At 40.9% G+C, this 20514-nt stretch overlaps 1 protein-coding gene across 1 annotated transcript in view; it reads left to right on the forward strand.

The window, feature by feature from the left end:
• NBAS (NBAS subunit of NRZ tethering complex) overlaps positions 1–20514 on the forward strand; it is an 892343-nt gene that overhangs the window by 208205 nt on the left and 663624 nt on the right. The window contains exon 21 of the mRNA XM_030198850.1: positions 8392–8528. Coding sequence (XP_030054710.1) covers positions 8392–8528 — 137 coding nt within the window. The remainder of the gene's footprint in view (positions 1–8391; positions 8529–20514) is intronic.

The raw sequence follows: 20514 nt of genomic DNA on the forward strand, positions 1-20514 counted from the left end.
ATATATATATAATATAAAATCTTATTAGAAAATAATAGCAAATTGACAATAACAAACACTAACCCGACCCATCCTTCCCCGTGTAACTTCTGAACATCAGTTAGCAGTAACAGTAATCAGTAGTATATGAAGGGTGGGAGTCTGCCGTAAGCATGGTAACATCAGCCTCACTTGTTTGTGTGATTCGACTGTCCTGGGCTGCAACTGTCAAACACTGCACTGCTTCTGCATACTGTCAGAGGCATACCATATTCAGCAATGAACCTGTGCCCCATGTCAGTGAAGAATCAGCAACAGCACTGCATCAGTGGGGACTGTAAAGAATCAGCCCCCTCTTTTCTTTCAGCCTTGTGGCAAGATTTAATAGAGAGATACATCCCAGACCACCTGCAGCACTGTTAAGCCTGGTGACAATCCTGGTCCCATTGTTTCCAGAAAAAGATACGTGCTGCAGGTGGTCTGGGATGTATCTCTATTAAATCTTGCCACATGGCTGAAAGAAAAGACGGGGGTGCTTCTTTACAGTCCACTCTGATGCAGTGCTCTTGCTGATTTTTCACTGACATGGGGCACAGGTTCATTGCTGAATATGGTATGCCTCTGACACAGTATGTAGAAGCAGTGCAGTGTTTGACAGTTTCAGCCCAGGACAGTCGATTCACACAACCAAGTGAGGCTGATGTTACCATGCTTACGGCAGACTCCCACCCTTCATCTGTTTGGTTCTCTGGGGGATGCTGATGCTGGCAGCATTCAGAGTTGCAATATTGTAAAGGGAAGATGAATTATAGGAACAATGTCAAAAGTAATTTGGAAACCAAGGTAGTCAAGGCACGTTAATCTTTAGGGGCCAAAAATCTGCATGAAATTATCATATTTTTTTAACTTCTGTGTTAAATTTAAAAACAAAACTTTTTTGCTGTAATAAAGCGAGATGGATAATGTACAATAATTTACTTTTGACTTTACTGCACAATTTTAGTTTATTTCAATTTAGGGGCCCTTTTATAAAGCTGCTGTAAGCATTAATGTGTGCTTACCACAGCAAGAATGGCTTACTGCGGGATGTGCAGAGGCATCCTACGGTAATTTTGGGATGTGTGCATGCTACCCTTGTGCTAATAAATAAAATAAATTTGTTTTAGCATCGGGGGCGGAGAGTAGGCGTGTTCTGTGTTAGTTGGTTATTGCGTGGGCATTGACGCACATTAGCCAATTAGCACAGGTTTAATGCTGCCACCTACAAAATAGGAAAATTAGCATGTGGCCATTAATAAGAAAAACTGGAAAATCATCTAATTTGCCTTAGTGCACAAGAATGACCCACATGAGGGCACACTAAGGCCACTTTTTACTTTTGTTTGGTAAAAGGGCCTTTAGTTTGTTTTAGTGCTTGATATACCACCTTTCAAAGTTGGGTAGACACAGCAAAAAGGTTTACAATAAAAATGATGAATAATACTAAAAGGTGGAAAAAGAATTTACAGTCAGCAAGTAAGGAGAGAGTATATAAGTCTGGTATGTCTGCCACCCTAGGACTAATAGTCTCAAGGCTCTTCAAAAGCCAAAGCGACCAAATAAGTCTGCAGTGTCATTTTAATATATTTGTCATTGCAACACAGCACAAACACAGAGAAAAATCCCCCATATTAGGGTTATTAGTCCAGTCATTTCAAAACGAGGGCAGGTAGGTTCATCCCTTAAGTGGTGTGGGAGTGGATTACATTCCAGAGGGCCATAGAAAAATCAGTGCACCTGGTTATATCTAGGCAGTGATTGAGTGAGGATAGGAGAGTTAGCTGGTTGGTATACTGGAAAAAGTGAGTCAGCATGAAGAGTAGGGGATAAGCAAATTAGAAAGGTAAAGGGATATGCCAGGGCACAACACTTTTTGTATAAGAACTGGTACTTTAAAGAATATCTGAAAGTGCTGGACTAATGTGATCAAATCTGCTGGTGCCTGTGAATAATTTTGTAGCAGTCTTTTGAAGGACTTGAAGCTTATGAACGGAAGATTAGGACAGACCAAAGTAAAGAGAATTACAGTAATCCATTTGATTCAGGAATAATGTAAAAAAAAAAAAAGCCTTCTGTGATAAAAGTATCTGTTGAGACCAAGACTATGCATTACTAAGGCTAAAGAGGCTAGGACCAAATTACAGTGTAGGGGCAAGAGAATCCTAAGCTAAAGAGAGTATATCCCAGAAAAGAAATTACACATTCATACTAAGACTGTATAGCTCTGAAGATGAGAAAAACCTACTTACCTTCAGATTAAAGGGTGGGGTAAATAGTAGATAGGGAGTGCAGGGAGCCTAGATGTTGGCAATCCTTGAATCAGGACTCTGGGGCTTTGGGTGAGGGGTCCTAATTCTGTGGATCTCCATATAGGAAATCTCTTCTCAAAGGAATTCCCCCAACTTGTGTCTCAGGTCTTTGGTATCTAATTAAACTTCAGATTGATTTTCCATTGAAATCAGTTTTAAGTTGGGCATCTGGGGACATTGTTGGCAACAAGGCAGGAACTCTGGTGCATTTTATGAGTTTTCCTTACTCTAGTGCAGCATCACTTGCCCGATATTGCCAGTTTCGGGTGCTTGGTATCGTTCCTGCATACAGTATGCCCGCAAAAAAGAAGTCCAAGTAGCCCTGTGGTGTGGTGCGAGTGGCAGAGAAGTGTGGCCTGTGCTATTTGCACAACGCTTCAGCTGCTGAGTGCTCAGACTTACGGGAAAGTGCTTCTGAATATGATTCCAACACCCTCAGCTTGCCCAGGCACCAGACTATGGATGATTCTGCACCTTTTACTAATTCTGATCTCTAGGACTGGGCACAGGAGATCAAGATTGAATTTCAAGGAGTGCGTGGTAAGATTAAAGAGGCAGTGCAGGAAAAAAAAGTTGCAGAGCTGGTGGGGCATTTGGAGGACATGGAGAAACATTGGAGAAGAAGAGGAGGTTATGGAGCTTCACGCTATGCAAAAGATCATCTTGACCTCCTGAGTCAGGTGGAGGACCTGGAGAACAGGTTCAGGAGACAGAATGTTCGCCCTCAGGATTTTGAAACACTGAAAAATTAGTGCAAAGCGCCAAACCCCTTCAAGAAAAGTTACATTGGCTCCCAATCAAAGAACATATCACTTTCAAAGTCTGCACCCCTGGTCCACAAGATTATCTATGGCGATGTCCCGGGATATATATCTGACCTCATAGACCTGCCAACCAGAAACTCAACTAGATCATCACGAACATACTTAAATCTTCACCACCCTAGCTGCAAAGGTCTTAAGTACAAATCAATTTATGGATCCAGCTTCTCCTATAAAAGTACGCAACTCTGGATTGCACTACTAAAAGCCGTAAAGACAACATACGACCACCTCAGCTTCCAGAAATCATTAAAGACCAACTTATTCAAAAAGGCATACCCTACTGATCGAACTTAAATGCTTAACTCAGCAATACAACAAACAAAAAGTTACAATGTACACTATATAACCCCTCTTCTCTACGATTCCTTACTGTGTTTGTAACATATTTATTTCACTGACTATAACATTACTCTATATTTGTTTCATCACCGGAGGTAGATACCGCCTTATGGTATTATGTAAGTCACATTGAGCCTGCAAATAAGTGGGAAAATGTGGGGTACAAATGTAATAAATAAGCAGGTGATGAATGCAACAGCCTTGGAGGATGGAGGACCTGTGAGAGCTGTACTGGTGGATAGAGCCCACAGAGCTTTAGAACTGAAAAGGGAAGATGTGCCCAAGGATTTCATGGCCTTCTTTCATCATTTCAAAGATAAGGAGCTCCTTTTTTTTTTTTTTTTTTTTTTGAGGAAGGCCAAGGAAAAAGGAACTATCATTTGCAAAATCATAAGGTTAAAATATTCCAGGATCTGTCCGCAATCACTCTGCAGTGGTGGAGGGAATTCAAAGAAGTTCTAGCTGTGTTGAGACAGAACAACTTTCACTTTAAATGGCTCTTCTAGTTTGGGTTGTTGGTTACCATTATTGGATCCAATAAGAGAATCTCTACAGTAGCAGAGGCTTGGTCGGTATTACATTGGGAAGGTGACAAGATGGCCAGAGGTAACCCTGTTCGACTCTAAAGATTGGAGGGTGGCCAATATAATGCCGGTTTTTAAAAAGGGTTCCAGGGGTTTTCTGGGAAATTACAGACCGGTAAGCCTGATGTCAGTGCTGGGGAAAATAGTGGAAACTATTTTTAATAAAGAATAAAATTACAGAACACATAGACAAATATGGTTTAATGGGACAGAGTCGGCATGGGTTCCGCCAAAGGAAGTCTTGCCTCACCAATATGCATAAATAAACATGTGGATAAAAGTTAGCCAGTTAATGTCGTGTATCTAGTTTTTCAGAAAGCGAGTTCCTCATTAGAGACTCCTGAAAAAATGTAAAAAGTCATGGATAGAAGGCAATGTCCTTTTATGGATTAGGAATTGGTTATTGGACAGTGTCACAAAATGCCTAGCACCCACCTGGGGCTAACCCTGTGGCCACCTAAAGAGTCTGTCCTAGCACTGCTCAGTCCTGCCTGCATCTGTGCATGTGCAGTACACTGGCACCCTCTACCCACCGCACTGGATCCTGCTTGCCTCTGGGCATGTCTCCCACACTCAAGTTAGTTCCCCTATGGTTTCTAAGGACACTGGGGCCACTATCCAAGGGGTTCCACAGTTCCTAGAAAACACCCACAGACCAAGAACATGAACTACCTGGATTCTAAGTCCACGACAACCAGAGCTAATAAACTAATAGGTTTATTATTATAAAAAGGTAGAACAGTGAATGGTAAAAAGGTGTAAACAGCAAACAATTACAGGTTAAAAAAATAACAGGAATCAACATTAAAACTAATTAAACATTTTCCTACTACTTAAGTTGTACCTGGAGAGTTCAGGAAAAATAACTGCCCACAGGATTTGAACAGGGTCTCAGTGCAGAGATCTACACTCTCCACAGTCCCACTCTGAGATGGGGGCAATTCAGCACATTCTGGCTGGATTTTGTACTTCAGGGCCAATCAGAGCCTAGAGCATTAGCACTGAGGGGTATTTGGCCAATAGCAGTACAGGTTACTTTTCCTCAGGGCTTCAGCTGAAAGGAAAACAATCACCTCTGCAATAGCTTTAAAGCAGAGGACAGACACCACCTGCTGGCTAAACAAGAGAAATACTAGTAATACAAATCACAGGCATGAAAATCCCCCATTTCGCCACAGAAAGAAAACAGAGAGTAGGATTAAATGGCCATTTTTCTCAGTGGAGGAAGATGAATAGTGGAGTACCACAGGGATCTGTACTGGGACCAGTGCTATTTAACATTTATAAGTGATCTAGAAAATGGAATGACAAGTGAGGGTATTAAATTTGCGGATGACGCAAAACTGTTCAAAGTTGTCAAAACACATGCAGATTGTGAAAATTTTCAGGAAGAACTTACGAAACTGGAAAATTGGGCATCCAAATGGCAAATGAAATTTAATATGGACAAATGCAAAGTGATGCACATTGGGAAGAATAATCTGAATTGTAGTTACCTGATGATAGGGTCTACCTTAGGAATCAGCACTCAAGAAAAACAATCTAGGTGTCATTGTGGACAATATGCTGAAACCTTCTGCCCAGTGTGTGGCACCAGCCAAAAAAGCAAACTGCTTGCTAGGAATTATTAGGAAAGGGATGGAAAATAAGCCCAAGAATATTATAATGCCTCTGTATTGCTCCATGGTGTGACCTCACCTTGAGTCTTTTATTTATTATTTTGTTACATTTGTACTCCACACTTTCCCACTCATGGTAGGCTCAATGCGGCTTACATGGGGCAATGGAGGGTTAAGTGACTTGCCCAGAGTCACAAGGAGCTGCCTGTGCCTGAAGTGGGAATCGAACTCAGTTCCTCATTTCCTCAGGACCAAAGTCCACCACCCTAACCACATTCTGTTCAATTCTGGTCGTCGTATCTCAAAAAGATACACCGGAATTAGAAAAGGTTCAAAGAAGAGTGACCAAAATTATAAATGGGATGGAACTCCTCCCATATGAGGAAAGGCTAAAGAGGTTAGTGCTTTTCAGCTTGGAAAAGAGATGGTTCAGGGGGATATGGTTGAGGTCTGTAAGATCCTGAGTGTTGTAGACCAGGTAGAAGTGAATTGATTTTTCGCTTTTTCAAAAAGTACAAAGACCAGGTGACACTCAATGAAATTATATGGAAATACTTTTAACAAATAGGAGAAAATATTTTTTTTTCACTCAAAGAATAGTTAAACTCTGTAACTTGCTGCTGGAGGATGTGGTAAGAGCAGTTAGCGTGTCTGGGTTTAAAAAAGGTTTGGACAAGTTCCTGGAGGAAATGTCCATAGTCTGTTATTGAGATGGACATGGGGAAAGCCACTTCTTGCCCCAGGATTGGTAGCATGGAATGTTGCTACTGATTGGGTCTCTGCCAAATACTTGTGACCTGGATTGGCCACTGTTGGAAGCAGGATACTGGGCTAGATGGACCATTAGTCTGACCCTGTATGGCTTTTCTTATGTTCTTATGATGAGGGTCTCTTTTTCCAATTTGAACAAAATCAAATCGAAAAAAGAGAGACCCTCATCATAAGAAAATCACTGTACAAAAAAGAAAGGCTTTCCTCTGATGATATTTTAGCTTATATTCAGAACTCACTGGATTGCAACCTTGCTGTTGATATATGGAAACTGCTTCTCAGTGCCCACTTGGGAGACCTTGAGGGTCCACAAGATAAATTAGTGATGTTGGCCTGTACAGTGGCTCGCATGGTCTTAGCACAGCAGTGGCGACAGAGTACGCCACCTCGTTTGTCTAGTTTGCAGGTGCAATTGAGGTACTTATTGACAGATACCATCTTACTGCGCTTCAAACACAGACCTGGTCTCAATTCCAACAGATGTGGAGTCATTATTTGGACTTGGAGAGAGGAGTACCATGAGAGTATCTGGTTGGGCTGGGGAGTGTATTTTGGGGCCCTGCACACTGTTGATGTTCCTTTGGATGTTCTTTTGGCTGCTTGTTCGCTACCTTTCACTGTGGACGATTCTGGGACTGCTCTTTCAGGGAGAGGATGGATATACTTACCTTCGTACAGTTGTGTTCTGATACCTCAGATTGATTACACACGTTTGATAAGCATATATCTCTTAGTTAGGACGGGGGGGGGGGGGGGGGGGGGGGAGAGAACAGGCGTTCTGTTGTTTTTCAGTACTTTTTGTGTTTGCTGTGCAAGAGTCTGGTAGTTTAAATTGAAGTGATGTTGCCTGTTCTTTGTTGTTTAAAAAATACAAAATTACAAAAAAAAATAAATAAATTTTAAGTTAAAGCTTTGTTTTACTTCTAGGGGCCAAATAAAGATTTAGGGCCACTTTGCTAAAATTTAATGCAATGTGCATCAGAAGTGTAATTCCATATGCAGCTGATCAGCATTCTTTTCCTTACTGCTTGTGACAAGATTAGTGCTATAGTTTACCTTGGGTTTAACACAGTTTTATTTATTTATTTTTTTTATACACCAAAGCCGTTGCTACATTGGAAAGTACATTAGCGCACAAAAAAATCTCTGGTAAAGCTGAAACAATCCACTGCACTAGCAATGGCATGGTTTATTACACTGGAGTTGCCTCTTAAGCTCTCAAATATACTAAAGGGACTAGTGATTGGGCTGTGCAAGATTTCCCTTGCATGTTCAGAAAACCCTTTTCTGTTTGAGAGCTCGGAGACAGATCTAGTCAATGTTGGCATTGTTGAACCTTGTGACCCTCTACTTTGATTTATATTGATGTCTTTAAAGAAATTCTGATATAGGAAACACTTGCATCATATGTTACTGTGTATATTTCTCTGAGCAGCAGTGCATTATGCACATAGGTCATATTATGCTTGGCACTGAGCATGGTCTTATGATCCAGGTATGTGGCTGATGAATTGTTTCTTCTGAGAGCACCTGCTTACATATACAGTGAAGATATTTACCCATGTCCTCTTTTGAATGGCATATAGATTATAAGCAGGGCTTTTTTTGAGGGGGTACTGAGTACCGGCACCTTTTCCATTGTCTGCTAAAATTGACCTATGATCCCCAAGTTTTAATGAAAGAGCTCAGGTTCTACACACCAATTCTGTCTTGTCATAGATTCTGTGACAGGGAGCCTGGTTATTGTGGGGTGGATTCCTCAGTGATCACCTCACTCCTGAAGGGTGGCCTAGCATTTGAGTACCGGCACCTTTTTTGCTAGTAAAAACGTACTGATTATAAGTTTAGATCATTGGTAGAAAGTACATTTTGAGCATGAGTTATAAATATTTCATGTCATAAAGTAGACTTTTTTTGATATCTACAGGAGAGTAATGTGCAAGCATTGGAAATTCTGTTTACTTACCATGGATCAGAGCTACTTCCACATCACCTGGCAATTCTCTCTAATTTTCCTGAGACCACTTCTCCACATGAATATGCCATTTTATTGCCTGAAGCTTGGTGAGAATATATTTTCTGAACTTAACTTGCAGGACTGTATTTTTCCTTCATGATCAATACTTTGAAGCCATAGGCCTTTTATTGTAAAATCACCCCATTTTTAATTAGTGGCATTTTCACTGATAGATCGCATACATGGGTAAATGGTGATTTTAGAAAGCCTATACTTATACTTGGAAATCAAGTGGATGCAGAAATTTCCAGGGTGCATAGCTTAGGCAGGCCAAAAATCTACATGTGTATTGCTCATTTTGCATAGAGAATAGGTATCCGTGTTAAAACTTCCCCCACTGGGTTTTGCACCAGCTCAGAGGCATGCACAGAATTTTTTTAAAAAGGTGCTGGTTTTGCCCAAGGTTTGATACTTAGTATAAAGAGTAATTGTCCTTAATCCCCCACTATGTATTTCTGCCTCAAAGAAAAATTGCTACTTAATTGGCAAAAGAAACAGTATAAGTTTGTAAAATGTGCCAGGTACCTGTAGAATTTGCAAAATCACTGCTTCTATGTGTAAGTGCTGGGACTTACATAGGGAAAATGTTGAGTTGATGCTGCTATTTTTGTGCACATGTATATTTGTCAGATGGCTGCTTTTGCTGTTTGTGCTGGAAGATACATGTTCATTCTTGCACATGCTTCTACGTTTTTTGCAAAAGGCTCAACATTCAGCAGAACCTTTTGTTAAATTCAGGGAGAACTGAGCTCATCCCGACCTAGATGTTTCAGTTCCAATGTCTATGAGCAATCTAGAATGAAAGCCCATATTTCTTTAAAGTAAGAGCTACCAGGGACTCAGTACAAACATTGAAGGGAAATGTGGCAAAATTTGTGAAATTCATACAGATCCAGATGTTTAGACATTAATAGATCCCATATATATTATAACTAATGTTGTGTTTTCATGTTTTGATTGGATATTGAAGACTGAGTGAGAAGTAATTGGTTTTCCACTATTCTCTCCTCCTCTTAGTATTTTTTTTGGTTAATTAAATATGGCATGCATAAATGAGAACTGAGAACTTTCTTTTTGTTAAACTTGTATTACCTGCTATTGAACAGTATTCTTTTAAACATTAGATGTCTTTTAAATATGATTTTACTTATAGGTCATATGACTTCATTGCATTGCTTTTTGTTTGGATTTATCTCACACCCTTATCAGTAGTAACTCAAAGTGATTTACATTACTACTACTACTTATCATTTCTATAGTGCTACTAGAAGTACGCAGCACTGTACACTTGAACATGAAGAGACAGTCCCTGCTCTACAGAGCTTACAATCTAATTAGGACAGACAAACAGGACAAATAAGAGATAAGGGAATTACTAAGGTGGGGATGATAAAATAAGGGTACTGAGCAAGTGAGTAAGGGTTAGGAGTTAAAAGCAGCATCAAAAAGGTGGGCTTTTAGCCTAGATTTGAAGACGGAGAGAGATGGAGCTTGATGTACTGGCTCAGGTAGTCTATTCCAGGCATACGGTGCAGCAAGATAAAAGGAACGGAGTCTGGAGTTAGTAGTGGAGGAGAAGGGTGCAGATAAGAGAGATTTATCCAGTGAACAGAGTTCCCGGGGAGTAGTGTAGGGAGAGATAAGAGTGGAGAGGTACTGAAGAGTAGGCAGAATGAATGCACTAAGTCAATAAGAGGAGTTTGAACTGTATGCGGACATGGATAGGGAGCCAGTGAAGCGACGAGGAGAGGGCTAAAATGGGCATAGCGACACTGGCGGAATATAAGTCAGGCAGCAGAATTTCATATACACTAGGTATTTCCCTATCCTGAAAGGATTTACAATCTTATTTTTACCTGATGCAATGAAGGGCTAAGTGACTTGCTCAAGATCACAAGGAGTTGCAGTGGAATTTGAACTTGGCTTTACTGGTTGTCAGCCTGGTGCTCTATTAGACTCCTCCACTTAAGGTGCTTTGCAAATTGGAAAATTTGAGGTTGATTTTCATTGTGATTCAGCCAGGTAGAAACATCTCTTCTCCAGTTAAATCATGCTTTTTTGGGTGCAGAGCTGTACATGAAACAGTTATCTGCAGGGTGCTGCTGAATATGAGTTCTCAAAGCTGCTGCACTCTCTACTTAGTGTCCAGGTGAAGTGGGGGGGGGGGGGGGGGGGGGGCAGACCTGGGTTTTATCCATCCACCACTGATAGTTATCTAGGCATCTGAACTGTCTATCTGGGCAAGTAGGACTGCCTAAACAGCTGGCCTAACTCGCCTGGATATTTATCCAGGCACCAGGCCTTACAATAGTCCAGTTGTGATGTTATCAGACTTGTTCTTTCAATTTATGGAGAGAGGTTTTGTCCCTCTCCCACCCCAGTCTCCTTTCCAGCCCTTTGTCAAGCAAAAGCTGTGAGGAAGAAGAGCAAACACCACAAAAAAAAAAAAAAATCCACAGAACAGAGACTTTCTGCCTTAGGGAGATCTGCAAGTGCAACATTACAATTGTCTAACTAAGCAATAATAGTCACATGAAGAATGCTATGCTGGTCTGATGTAGACAAAAAACCATGGCAATATGAAGATCAAATGAAATTTGGTGGTCTCAATGACCCTGAGGTACCAAAACAAATTAACTAATGTTTTCCACTCAAATCATAAGAGTACGATCCCTTGCAGATTCCTATTTAAGCAGTGGCGTTCCTAGGTGGGGGCGGTCCGCCCCGGGTGCACGCCGGGGGGGGGGGGTGCCGTCGCACGCGTGCGTGCCTGCCTGCCCGCCCTCCGTTGTTCCATGTTTCTTCTCTGCCCCGGAACAGGTTACGTCCTGTTCCGGGGCAGAGAAGAAGCATGGAACAACGGAGGAGAGGCGCGCGCGGCACCCCCCTCCCCCCCTGGCAGCGTGCACCCGGCGGGGGTCCTTCGCGGGGGTGTCCTTTCGCCGGGGGGGGGGGGGGTGTTCCGTGCTGCATCAGGGGGGGGGCGCTGCACTCGGGGGGGGGGGGGGCGAATCGGCGATCCGCCCCGGGTGCCAGCCCCCCTAGGAACGCCACTGTATTTAAGTACGTTGTGCAGGAATTTACAGAATAACAGGTTCCCTGGAGGAGTAACCGGGAGTAATGGAGTAGCCTAACGGTTAATGCAGTAGTCTGAGAACCATGGGAACTGGGTTTGTTTCCCACTGCAGTGCCTTGTAACTCTGGGCAAGTCTTGTAACCCTCCATTTCCCCAGGTACAAAATAAGTACCTGCATATAATATGTAAACCACTTTGATTGTAACCACAGAAAGGTAGGCGCATGGATTATAGACTTGCCCTTGTAATATATATGGATTCTGTCCCATAGGATTGGATGTGACTTAATATTTTAATTTTGAGCATGTTGTTAGTCTTCCTGTACTGTTTTTATGAAGTTCAGCATCATTTTGTTCGTATTGGTGGTGATATGATCCCTGCAGATGTATACAGATAATTTTTTCATGATATACAAAACCATTTATTTTAAAAGGTGACAGAAATGGGACTGTTACAATATTACAGTATTTTTCAGCTGTCTATTTTATTTCTCATCAGACACCTATGGTCATTCATTTTAAATGCTCTAGACTTATATGTTGCAATTACTGTACTAAAACAGTGTGTTTCCAGTTCTTCATATTTCTTTTCTGAAATTCATCAGTGCATCCTGCAACAGTATGCTTTGACATTAGCTGCAGTGCCTCATGGGAATCCAAGACACTTGGAAACTGAGATGGCCATCCTCCTGTCTCCATTTCTTTGGTCTTTAAATTGCAATTTCTTTTGTCAGACAAGGCACCAGAAAATTATCAAAAATTGCTAGAGACTATAAAAAAAGGAACATTTTATTTGTATATTCATTTGTTAGAGTAGATATTAAATTACTTTTTTTGGTCCTTGCTGTATGTCATTTCATAATATATAATTGTGGCTCTACTTTCTACTTATTTCCGCTTCATACGTGCCAGATCAGTCCAGACCAGTGAAATATGCCTTCCTCCTAGGAGATAGACAGATCAAATATGGTCGCCTTTCCCATATATGTTGTTGTAGCCAGAATGCAGACCATTATTCTGTCTCCAGCAAGTGGGAGAGGCATCTGTTCCAGAGAGGCTGAAGAGGTTCTATCAGGGCAAGCTGACTCTGCAGGTCCAGTGGCCACTGGAAAAGCATGAGTTAAATGCAAGTAAAACAATAAAATAAAGGCATATATATATATACTAGTAAAAAAGGCCCGTTTCTTAACGCAATGAAATGGGCGCTAGCAATGTAATGAGTTCCTGCCATTAATGTTTCCACGGTTGTATTCTGAATATAATTGTTGTTTACATGTGTGAGATTTCTTTATATACAATATTTTTTGTGTAAATTATGTTACAATGTGGTAAAGGTTTTCCTTGTTCAGGCCCTTCAATCAGTTTAACAATCACATCAGAAGAGCTCCTTACTCGTGAGAATGCAACATACAGTTGCCCATGTGAGAGACTGAGAGTGACAGTGTGTTTTACAGACAGTGTAAGAGAGAGATACACAGAGTGATTGAGTGTGTGTGTGTGTGTGTGATGTCTGCGAGTGACAAAGTGATTCAATGTTTGTCTTCCCTTCCGTGCACTTGCCTCCACTGTTGTTCGTACCTCCCTGTATATGATTGTTTGTTAGAGATTCAATCCACTCCACTTCCCTCCTCCATGTTCCGTTCTGTCTGATTGGTTCTTCATTCCTGTGATGTTGTGTTTGTTTGCTTGGCAAGTATGCAGCGTTCCGTTTTCTCAGCGTGAGGTCGGGGACAGTGAGAGCCAATGAAATGCTGAACTACAGACTTACAAACACTACACTGCCACAATGCCATGGAGTCAGCTTCAGAATGTTGGAGGTGCTTTTTATTATATAGGATATATGTTTTTTCAAAAAAAAAAAAAAAACTAGAGGTACTAATGTGCACTTATCTGTTAGCAACAGCTGTCATGTGCTTTATTTCATATTGCTCCAGTTTATTCATAGACTTCCGGTAGAAGGCTGTATTGTGTTTAAGCTTGGTAGCTTAGTGTTTAAGATATTACATGGCATCATCCCTGGATATATGTTATCGCTGATATGTAGGCCTACATATATGAGGTTTCATCTTATACGTCATTTTAATATGCTAACTTTTCCTAGTCCTAAGGGTGTGCATTATTGGAAAATATTTCAGGCAGTATTTTCTTATCAAGCAGCAACCCTTTGGTCATCATTTCTGGACCCGATTAGATCCTATTTAGATTTGACCTTTTTAAGAAAGCAATGAAAACTTACTTATTTGGGGGGGGGGGGGGGGGGGAGGAAACTTGCATGCCGAGTAAGATGGCTGCACAGTCTGAGATCTCTCATCACCAGCTTTACATAAGTACATAAGTATTGCCATACTGGGAAAGACCAAAGGTCCATCAAGCCCAGCATCCTGTTTCCAACTGTGGCCAATCCAGGTCACAAATACCTTGCAAGATCCCAAAAAAGTACAATGCATTCTATACTGCTTATCCCAGTGGATTTTCCCCAAGTCCATTTAATAATGGTCTATGGACTTTTCCTTTAGGAAGCAGTCCAAACCTTTTTTTAAAACTCCGTTAAGCTAACTGCCTTTACCACATTCTCTGGCAATGAATTCCCGAGTTTAATTACACGTTGAGTGAAGAAAAATTTTCTCCGATTCGTTTAAAATTTACTACATTGTAGCTTCATCGCATGCCCCCTAGTCCTAGTATTTTTGGAAAGCGTAAACAGACGCTTCACATCTACCCGTTCAACTCCACTCATTATTTTATAGACCTCTATCATATCTCCTCTCAGCCACCTTTTCTCTAAGCTGAAGATCCCTAGCCGCTTTAGCCTTTCCTCATAGGGAAGTCGTCCGATCCCCTTTATCATTTTTGTCGCTCTTTCTCTCTTGAATAATCTGAGGTTAGAGTACACATTTTTGGGGCTGTTTTCAATCAGTATGCCTTAGAACAGTTTGCTCAATGTATCGTTGTGAGGCTTTTCTTTTTTTTTTCACTGCTGACATTAACAACTGCTGTGCCTTGTGCAAATCTTTCTTCCACGTGGTAATCCTTAGGCCTATAAAATTTTGAACAGCTGCCGTTTGCGCCCTCGATGCCGCTTTCTAGAATAATTTGCTAAGAGTTCCACTAACAGCTCCCCAGTAAGAACTGTGCCTTCCTTTTAAACCAAGGACAAAATATGCAGGTCTCAAGCACTGTTACCAGGGCTTGCTCAAGGCAGCTTTGTAAGGGATAAAATCTACATAACTGGCAACTTGAGTTGGCTGCAGCCTGATTAAGCTGTACAACTGTCTGCTGAAGAATGACAGTTTAGGAAGGCTGACATTTCATCAGAGCTGGGACCAACATTGTTTCCTCTCTCAATTATTTTCCTAACCTGCTGTGAATGTCTGGGAAGCCATCTACTCACAGTGCCTGCCTTTGTATCTGTTGAAAAGGAGGACTGCTGTTAATTAACAGTTGGACCCTTCTATTCTGTAACGGCCCAGGGGTGTTTTGAGCAGTGCTTTGAACATTTGAGTACCAGATTCAGCTTAACTGTAGTTTAGTAGGCTTATTTTGACTAAGCTGGTAGTGCATGATCTGGTAGCCCACGATTTGACTATATGCTTTAATCTACAACACGAGCTAATTTGGTTTTCAGATGCACCTTTAAAGTGATATTTTTTTATTTATTTATTTTTGGTGGGACCTTTCATCCTTTCAGACCTCATCTTTGACTGTTTATCATTGATAGCACAAACCCCTTACCACCTCTGAGAGTTTTTTTTTTCCAGTTTCAGCTGGCTACTTTTTCATATTACCGAACTTTTCTCTGCAAGCGGAGAGATTTTATAATTTTCTCCTGCATCCCAACCCATACCTTTTTCTTACTAAAGATAACTTTACTGCTCTCTTCCAGATGATATATGTGTGTAGATGTATGTGAACATGTGTGCAGGTGCATATGGACAGATGAGCAGGTACGTGTGAGTGGGTGTGCAAGTACATGTAAGAGTGTGTGCAGATGCATGTAACTGTTCACAGATACATATGAATGGGTGTGCAAGTACTTTGAGAGTATCTGCAGGCGCATGTGAGCGAATGTGCAGGTACATTTGAATGGGAGTGCAGGAGCATATCTGCATCTATTTACTTTATATTGATGCAGTTTCCATTGTAATGCCTTGAATGTTATGTCGGGATGATGTTTTACTGCTACAAACACTTTACTGTGTATTAGCTGTTCCTTTTTATCACTTATTGGATCTCTAATTTTCTATTATTGTTGTTTAGTCTTGCCTGTTATTTCAGGGCAATTTTTCTTCTTCATTCATTATATTATGTGTTCGCTGCTTCTCTATAATTTGTTAAATCCCTGCTGCAGTAGGATTACTTTAATAATTACTATGAGTTTTGACTTCCTGCTCTTATATAATTCACATAATATATTTGTGGTTTTATAGGGTTTCAGCTCTTTTCTGCAGTATTCTATACAGCAGGAAATATATGTATGGCTAACAGTCTTCTTTCATGTAATTGTCACTGAACTACTGTCTCTTCCTTTGGAATGATTGTTTTAATTTTCTTGCCTTGAAAACATTTAACCTCATGTATTAGGCAAACAATTAATTGTAACCTGATGGCCTTAATAACGTTCTAACTTAAGCGAATCATTATCTGAAGAGAACAGTGTTAATAAGCAATAGTTTATATGATATGTCTAGATTGCCTTCTTTTGAAAACATTTACTTTCATACAACTGACAAGCCTTTAATTGCTATTCTGGTGGCTTTAGTAGCTTTCTAACCTACCTACAAACTTTGTTGAGCTGCAATGCATGAATTTTGAGGTCTGGTTCGCCCACAACTGGACCTTTTGCAACTATGACTGCTCCCAACAGTCCTTTTTGTAGATTTTTTCTGGGAGCACAGATAGTATTCACATTTGCTCTCTTCTGTCACCATCTATGGCAATGGCTCATAATCCATCTTACGCTGCTGCCGCTTTAAGACTCTCATAGCCAAAAACTGTGAAACTCCACTCCTTTGGATTCTTCATTGTACTTCACAATCTCCACTTGCTCCTGAGTATTCCCGATCACCAAGGCAGATTTCTTAGAACTGCTGGGAGAAGTTAAGTCCTTTTGTGTGGATATGACTTCAGCTATTAAAGATCTGAATGTAGAACTTAAGTCTTTGAATGAGAGAGTGATACAAAATTAAATATAGGTGAACAGATTGATGAAGTTGTAGTTTTTCAAACTAAATTGCGCACCCTTGAAACCCTCAGCAAAGAAGTCAAAGAAAAGCAGGATGACCTAGAGAACAGACCAAGACGTAATTTCTGTATTTTGGGGGCCCCTGAGAGAGATAATGAAAACCTCCACCAGTTTCTTACTGATCTTTACTCATTCTGTGTTCCTAACTCTGATAAAACACTAAAGATTAAGCAAATTCACCATGTACATTCTTTTTCTTCAAACCACAGAAGCTCTCCTAGAGCCAGCATTGCTTGTTTTCATAGCTTTCAAGACAGACTCTTGTGACCAGCATCAGAAACAGACTCTATCCATTTCCAAGGAGCAGATATTAAGATCTTCTCTGATTGTCACATTTCATGCTACAGCGTTGTAGGGACTTTCGCCCTCTAACTAAGCTATTTAGAGAAAAGGGCATCAAATGCATGTGGAAATTCCTATTTGTTCTGGCTTCTGAGTGGCAAGGATGTAAACAGTATCTTCATACTACTGAGGAACACGCACTGTGGGTGGTTATAATTTCTGGAAAGGAGAAATCACCTGCATCTCCTAATTCTAAATCAGATGCTTACATCTGGCATTTAAACACCACTAATCGTCGAAAAACTACTAAGGATCGGCATCTCAACTCGACCAATTTACCGAATGACATTAGTATAACAATGGACACCACTGTTCCACTGTGAAGTACCTCACGCAACATTTGATTTCATCATAACTTACCTCTTACCCTCTTCAGTATGGGGGACTCAATGTTAGTTCATATACTTTTGATAACTTTTGATATTTGATGTACTTTGTTGATATGGGACTGTACCTGTATTCTAGCTATGCAGTATTGCTGCTCCCAAGTGTTTATTTTATGTGCCTTCTAGCCATGTGCACATTAGTTACATGTTTGTTTTTAGAGGCTGGAGGTGAGGAGTTCTTGGCTGTTCATAACACCTCTCACTCTGCTGAGGCATTTGGTACCATAGTGTACCCTTTACAAATTTCACTTTTGTTCTTGTTATAGATTATGCATATAATACAATTTTTAAGTTTTCTAGTCATAATGTTATCTTGTTTTAAGGCTGCTTTTTTCTCTGACAGAAACACTTCCTATCTTTCTTTATGCTAGTCTGTATCATGAAGGGAAATTTTCCATAGAGACATTACTGTGCCTTTTCATTTCACCAGGATGACTAGGTTTGTTTCTTGGAACATTATTGGGCTAGATCACCCCATTAATCAGAAAAGGGTGCTATCGGCTCTAAAGAAATCACGAGCTATGATTTCTTTACTCCAAGAAACTCACCTGACTGGTGCAGAACATGACTGCTTGGGTTACTCAGGTATTTTATATTTCTTTCTCTAAACCAAAAAGAAGAGTTGTTATTTTAATTGCAAACGATTGCCCCTTTGTATTAGAATAAGCCATACAGGATCCCAGGAGTAGGTATATTTTTGTAATTGGGAAATTAGACGATAACTATATAACTTTGTTTACATTAGCAATTTACTCCAGATTGATATCTCACTAGACCCAGCTCTCATTCTCCTTGGAATGGTGCCACAGCATTTAACTTTTCATAAGCATTTGGATCTCATCAAACAGTTGCTACTTATAGCCAAAGTTTGCATTGCAAAGAAATGGAAAGACCCGATTTTACCCTTAAAACGTTTTTGGTTAGATAAAGTTTGGAGAACTGCTAGAATGGAAAGATTAGTCTGGCTACAGAAATGCAAGCCCTGGAGATACTCTGTTTTTTGGGCTTCTACACCCTCTTAATTTAGCCCGTTGTCTGATTCAACTGTTATGGCTTCCATACATTTCCTTTTGCTACAAATTATGTATTTTATTATATTTACTTGTAGTGTTTTGTGGCTTATGCTTCCCTTCCTGATTCTCAAATTCTTTTATTTACAGTATATCCTTTCTAGTTGTTCTCCTTTTTTCTTTTCTGTTTCTGTTACTGTTGGTTTCTATCTCTCTCTCTCTCTTTCTATATATATATATATCTATATCTATGTAGATCTCTCTCTTTCTGTCTCTCATATTAGAGTCTTTAACTCATGTTAACCATGTACATACGTTAACTGTGAACACGCTTTAGCGTTTTTAATTATCCTACAATTAGCGCATGCGCTAACTGTGTAGGCGCCTATAGGGATATTGTAGGCGTGTTCACAGTTAACGTATGTACATGGTTAACATGCGTTAAAGACTCTAATGCGCCTATAACGCGGCTTAGTAAACAGAGTCCTTTGTATAATCCGCTTAGAACTACACTTGGTAAAAGCGGAATGCAAGAATTGAAACTTCATACAATGGGACCTAGTTACTAATAAGGCCATTGTGTGCTAATGCAGTATCCTATGTTAAAAACTAGCTATAATAAAACAGTGGTGACCAAGTTTTTAATATTCTACACTGATATTTTCCGGCATTGTTAAGAAACTTGCAGATCTTTTTTTTTTCCAGTTTGTCCAGTGATTGCTCTCATCTCAGCAATATAATGAAATGATGGAGGTAGGATAATGTGAATTACTGATCTCCTTCTAGGTAAAATAAGGAGTTATGAGGTCTTGTGAGCTCTGTGACAGTTTCCTGCGTTTGATTAATCACCTCTTACAAATATGATGGTCCCCTTGTTTCTTAGTGTTGTAGTTAAACTCCATCTGAAAAAAAAGGCCTCTGAGTTTCAGGAAATGACCGAGCACACAGGTGGCATGGTTTTCTTGAACATAATGTGATGCATGACGCATACTTTAAGAAAGCACTATTGAATTAAATGGAACTACAGAAGTATCCTTTGATATATCATGCAATAACTCTGAAAAATAGAACAGGTTGAACATTAGATTCACTACTTTAAAAGATAAAAGGATCTAGAAACAAATCTGATTTTCGAAGTGAGAATGAGGGTCTTGGAAATATATAGAAATCCGTAAAATAAAATTTTCCCTGGATTCTGTATAGGTTGCCTAAATTTGGGTGTGGATCAGAGATCCATGTGTAAACTAATTAGTCAATTTGGCTCTAATAATTATTGAGGTCAACAAGCACTTAATTGCATGGGCGTAGACTGGGGGGGCAAACGACGACGAGGCGCCTCCGCGCCAGTAGTTAAAAAAAAACCCAAAACAAGCAGGCACGTGCTCCTCTCTGTTCGCTTGGCTTCCCTGCCCTCTCTGCGTCCCGCCTTCCTCTGACGTCATTTCCTTTCGGGCGGGACGCAGACAGAGAGAGCAGGGAAGCCAAGCGGAAGGAGAGGAGCGTGTCCGTCTACCCCCCCTCTCTTCATCCCTCCCTCCGGCGCAGGCAGCAGTCTTTTTCAGCGTTCCTGGCAGCGGTAGCGATATACACGCTGCCTTCGGCTCTGCCCCGAAGCCTTCTCTTCAAGTTCCTGTTCCCGCATAGGTGGGAACAGGAACTTGAAGAGAAGGCTTCCGGGGCAGACCGAAGGCAGCGTGTACATCGCTACCGCTGCCAGGAACGCTGAAAAAGACTGCTGCCTGCGCCGGAGGGAGGGATGAAGAGAGGGGGGTAGATGGAGTCACAATCTTGGACCTCGCGGGGGGGGGGGGGCAGCAGAAGGAAGATGGATGGAACTGGGAGGGGTGGGGAGCAGATGGATGATGGTTGGGACTGGGAGGGGTGGGGAGCAGAGGGATGGACCAGGAGATGGATAGGATTGGGAGAGGTCAGGCACAGCAGAGGGAAGGAGCAGAAGATGGATGGGACGGAGGGATGG

This window comes from Microcaecilia unicolor, chromosome 3 (assembly GCF_901765095.1).
Source record: "Microcaecilia unicolor chromosome 3, aMicUni1.1, whole genome shotgun sequence".
Classification (NCBI taxonomy): Eukaryota; Metazoa; Chordata; class Amphibia; order Gymnophiona; family Siphonopidae; genus Microcaecilia; species Microcaecilia unicolor.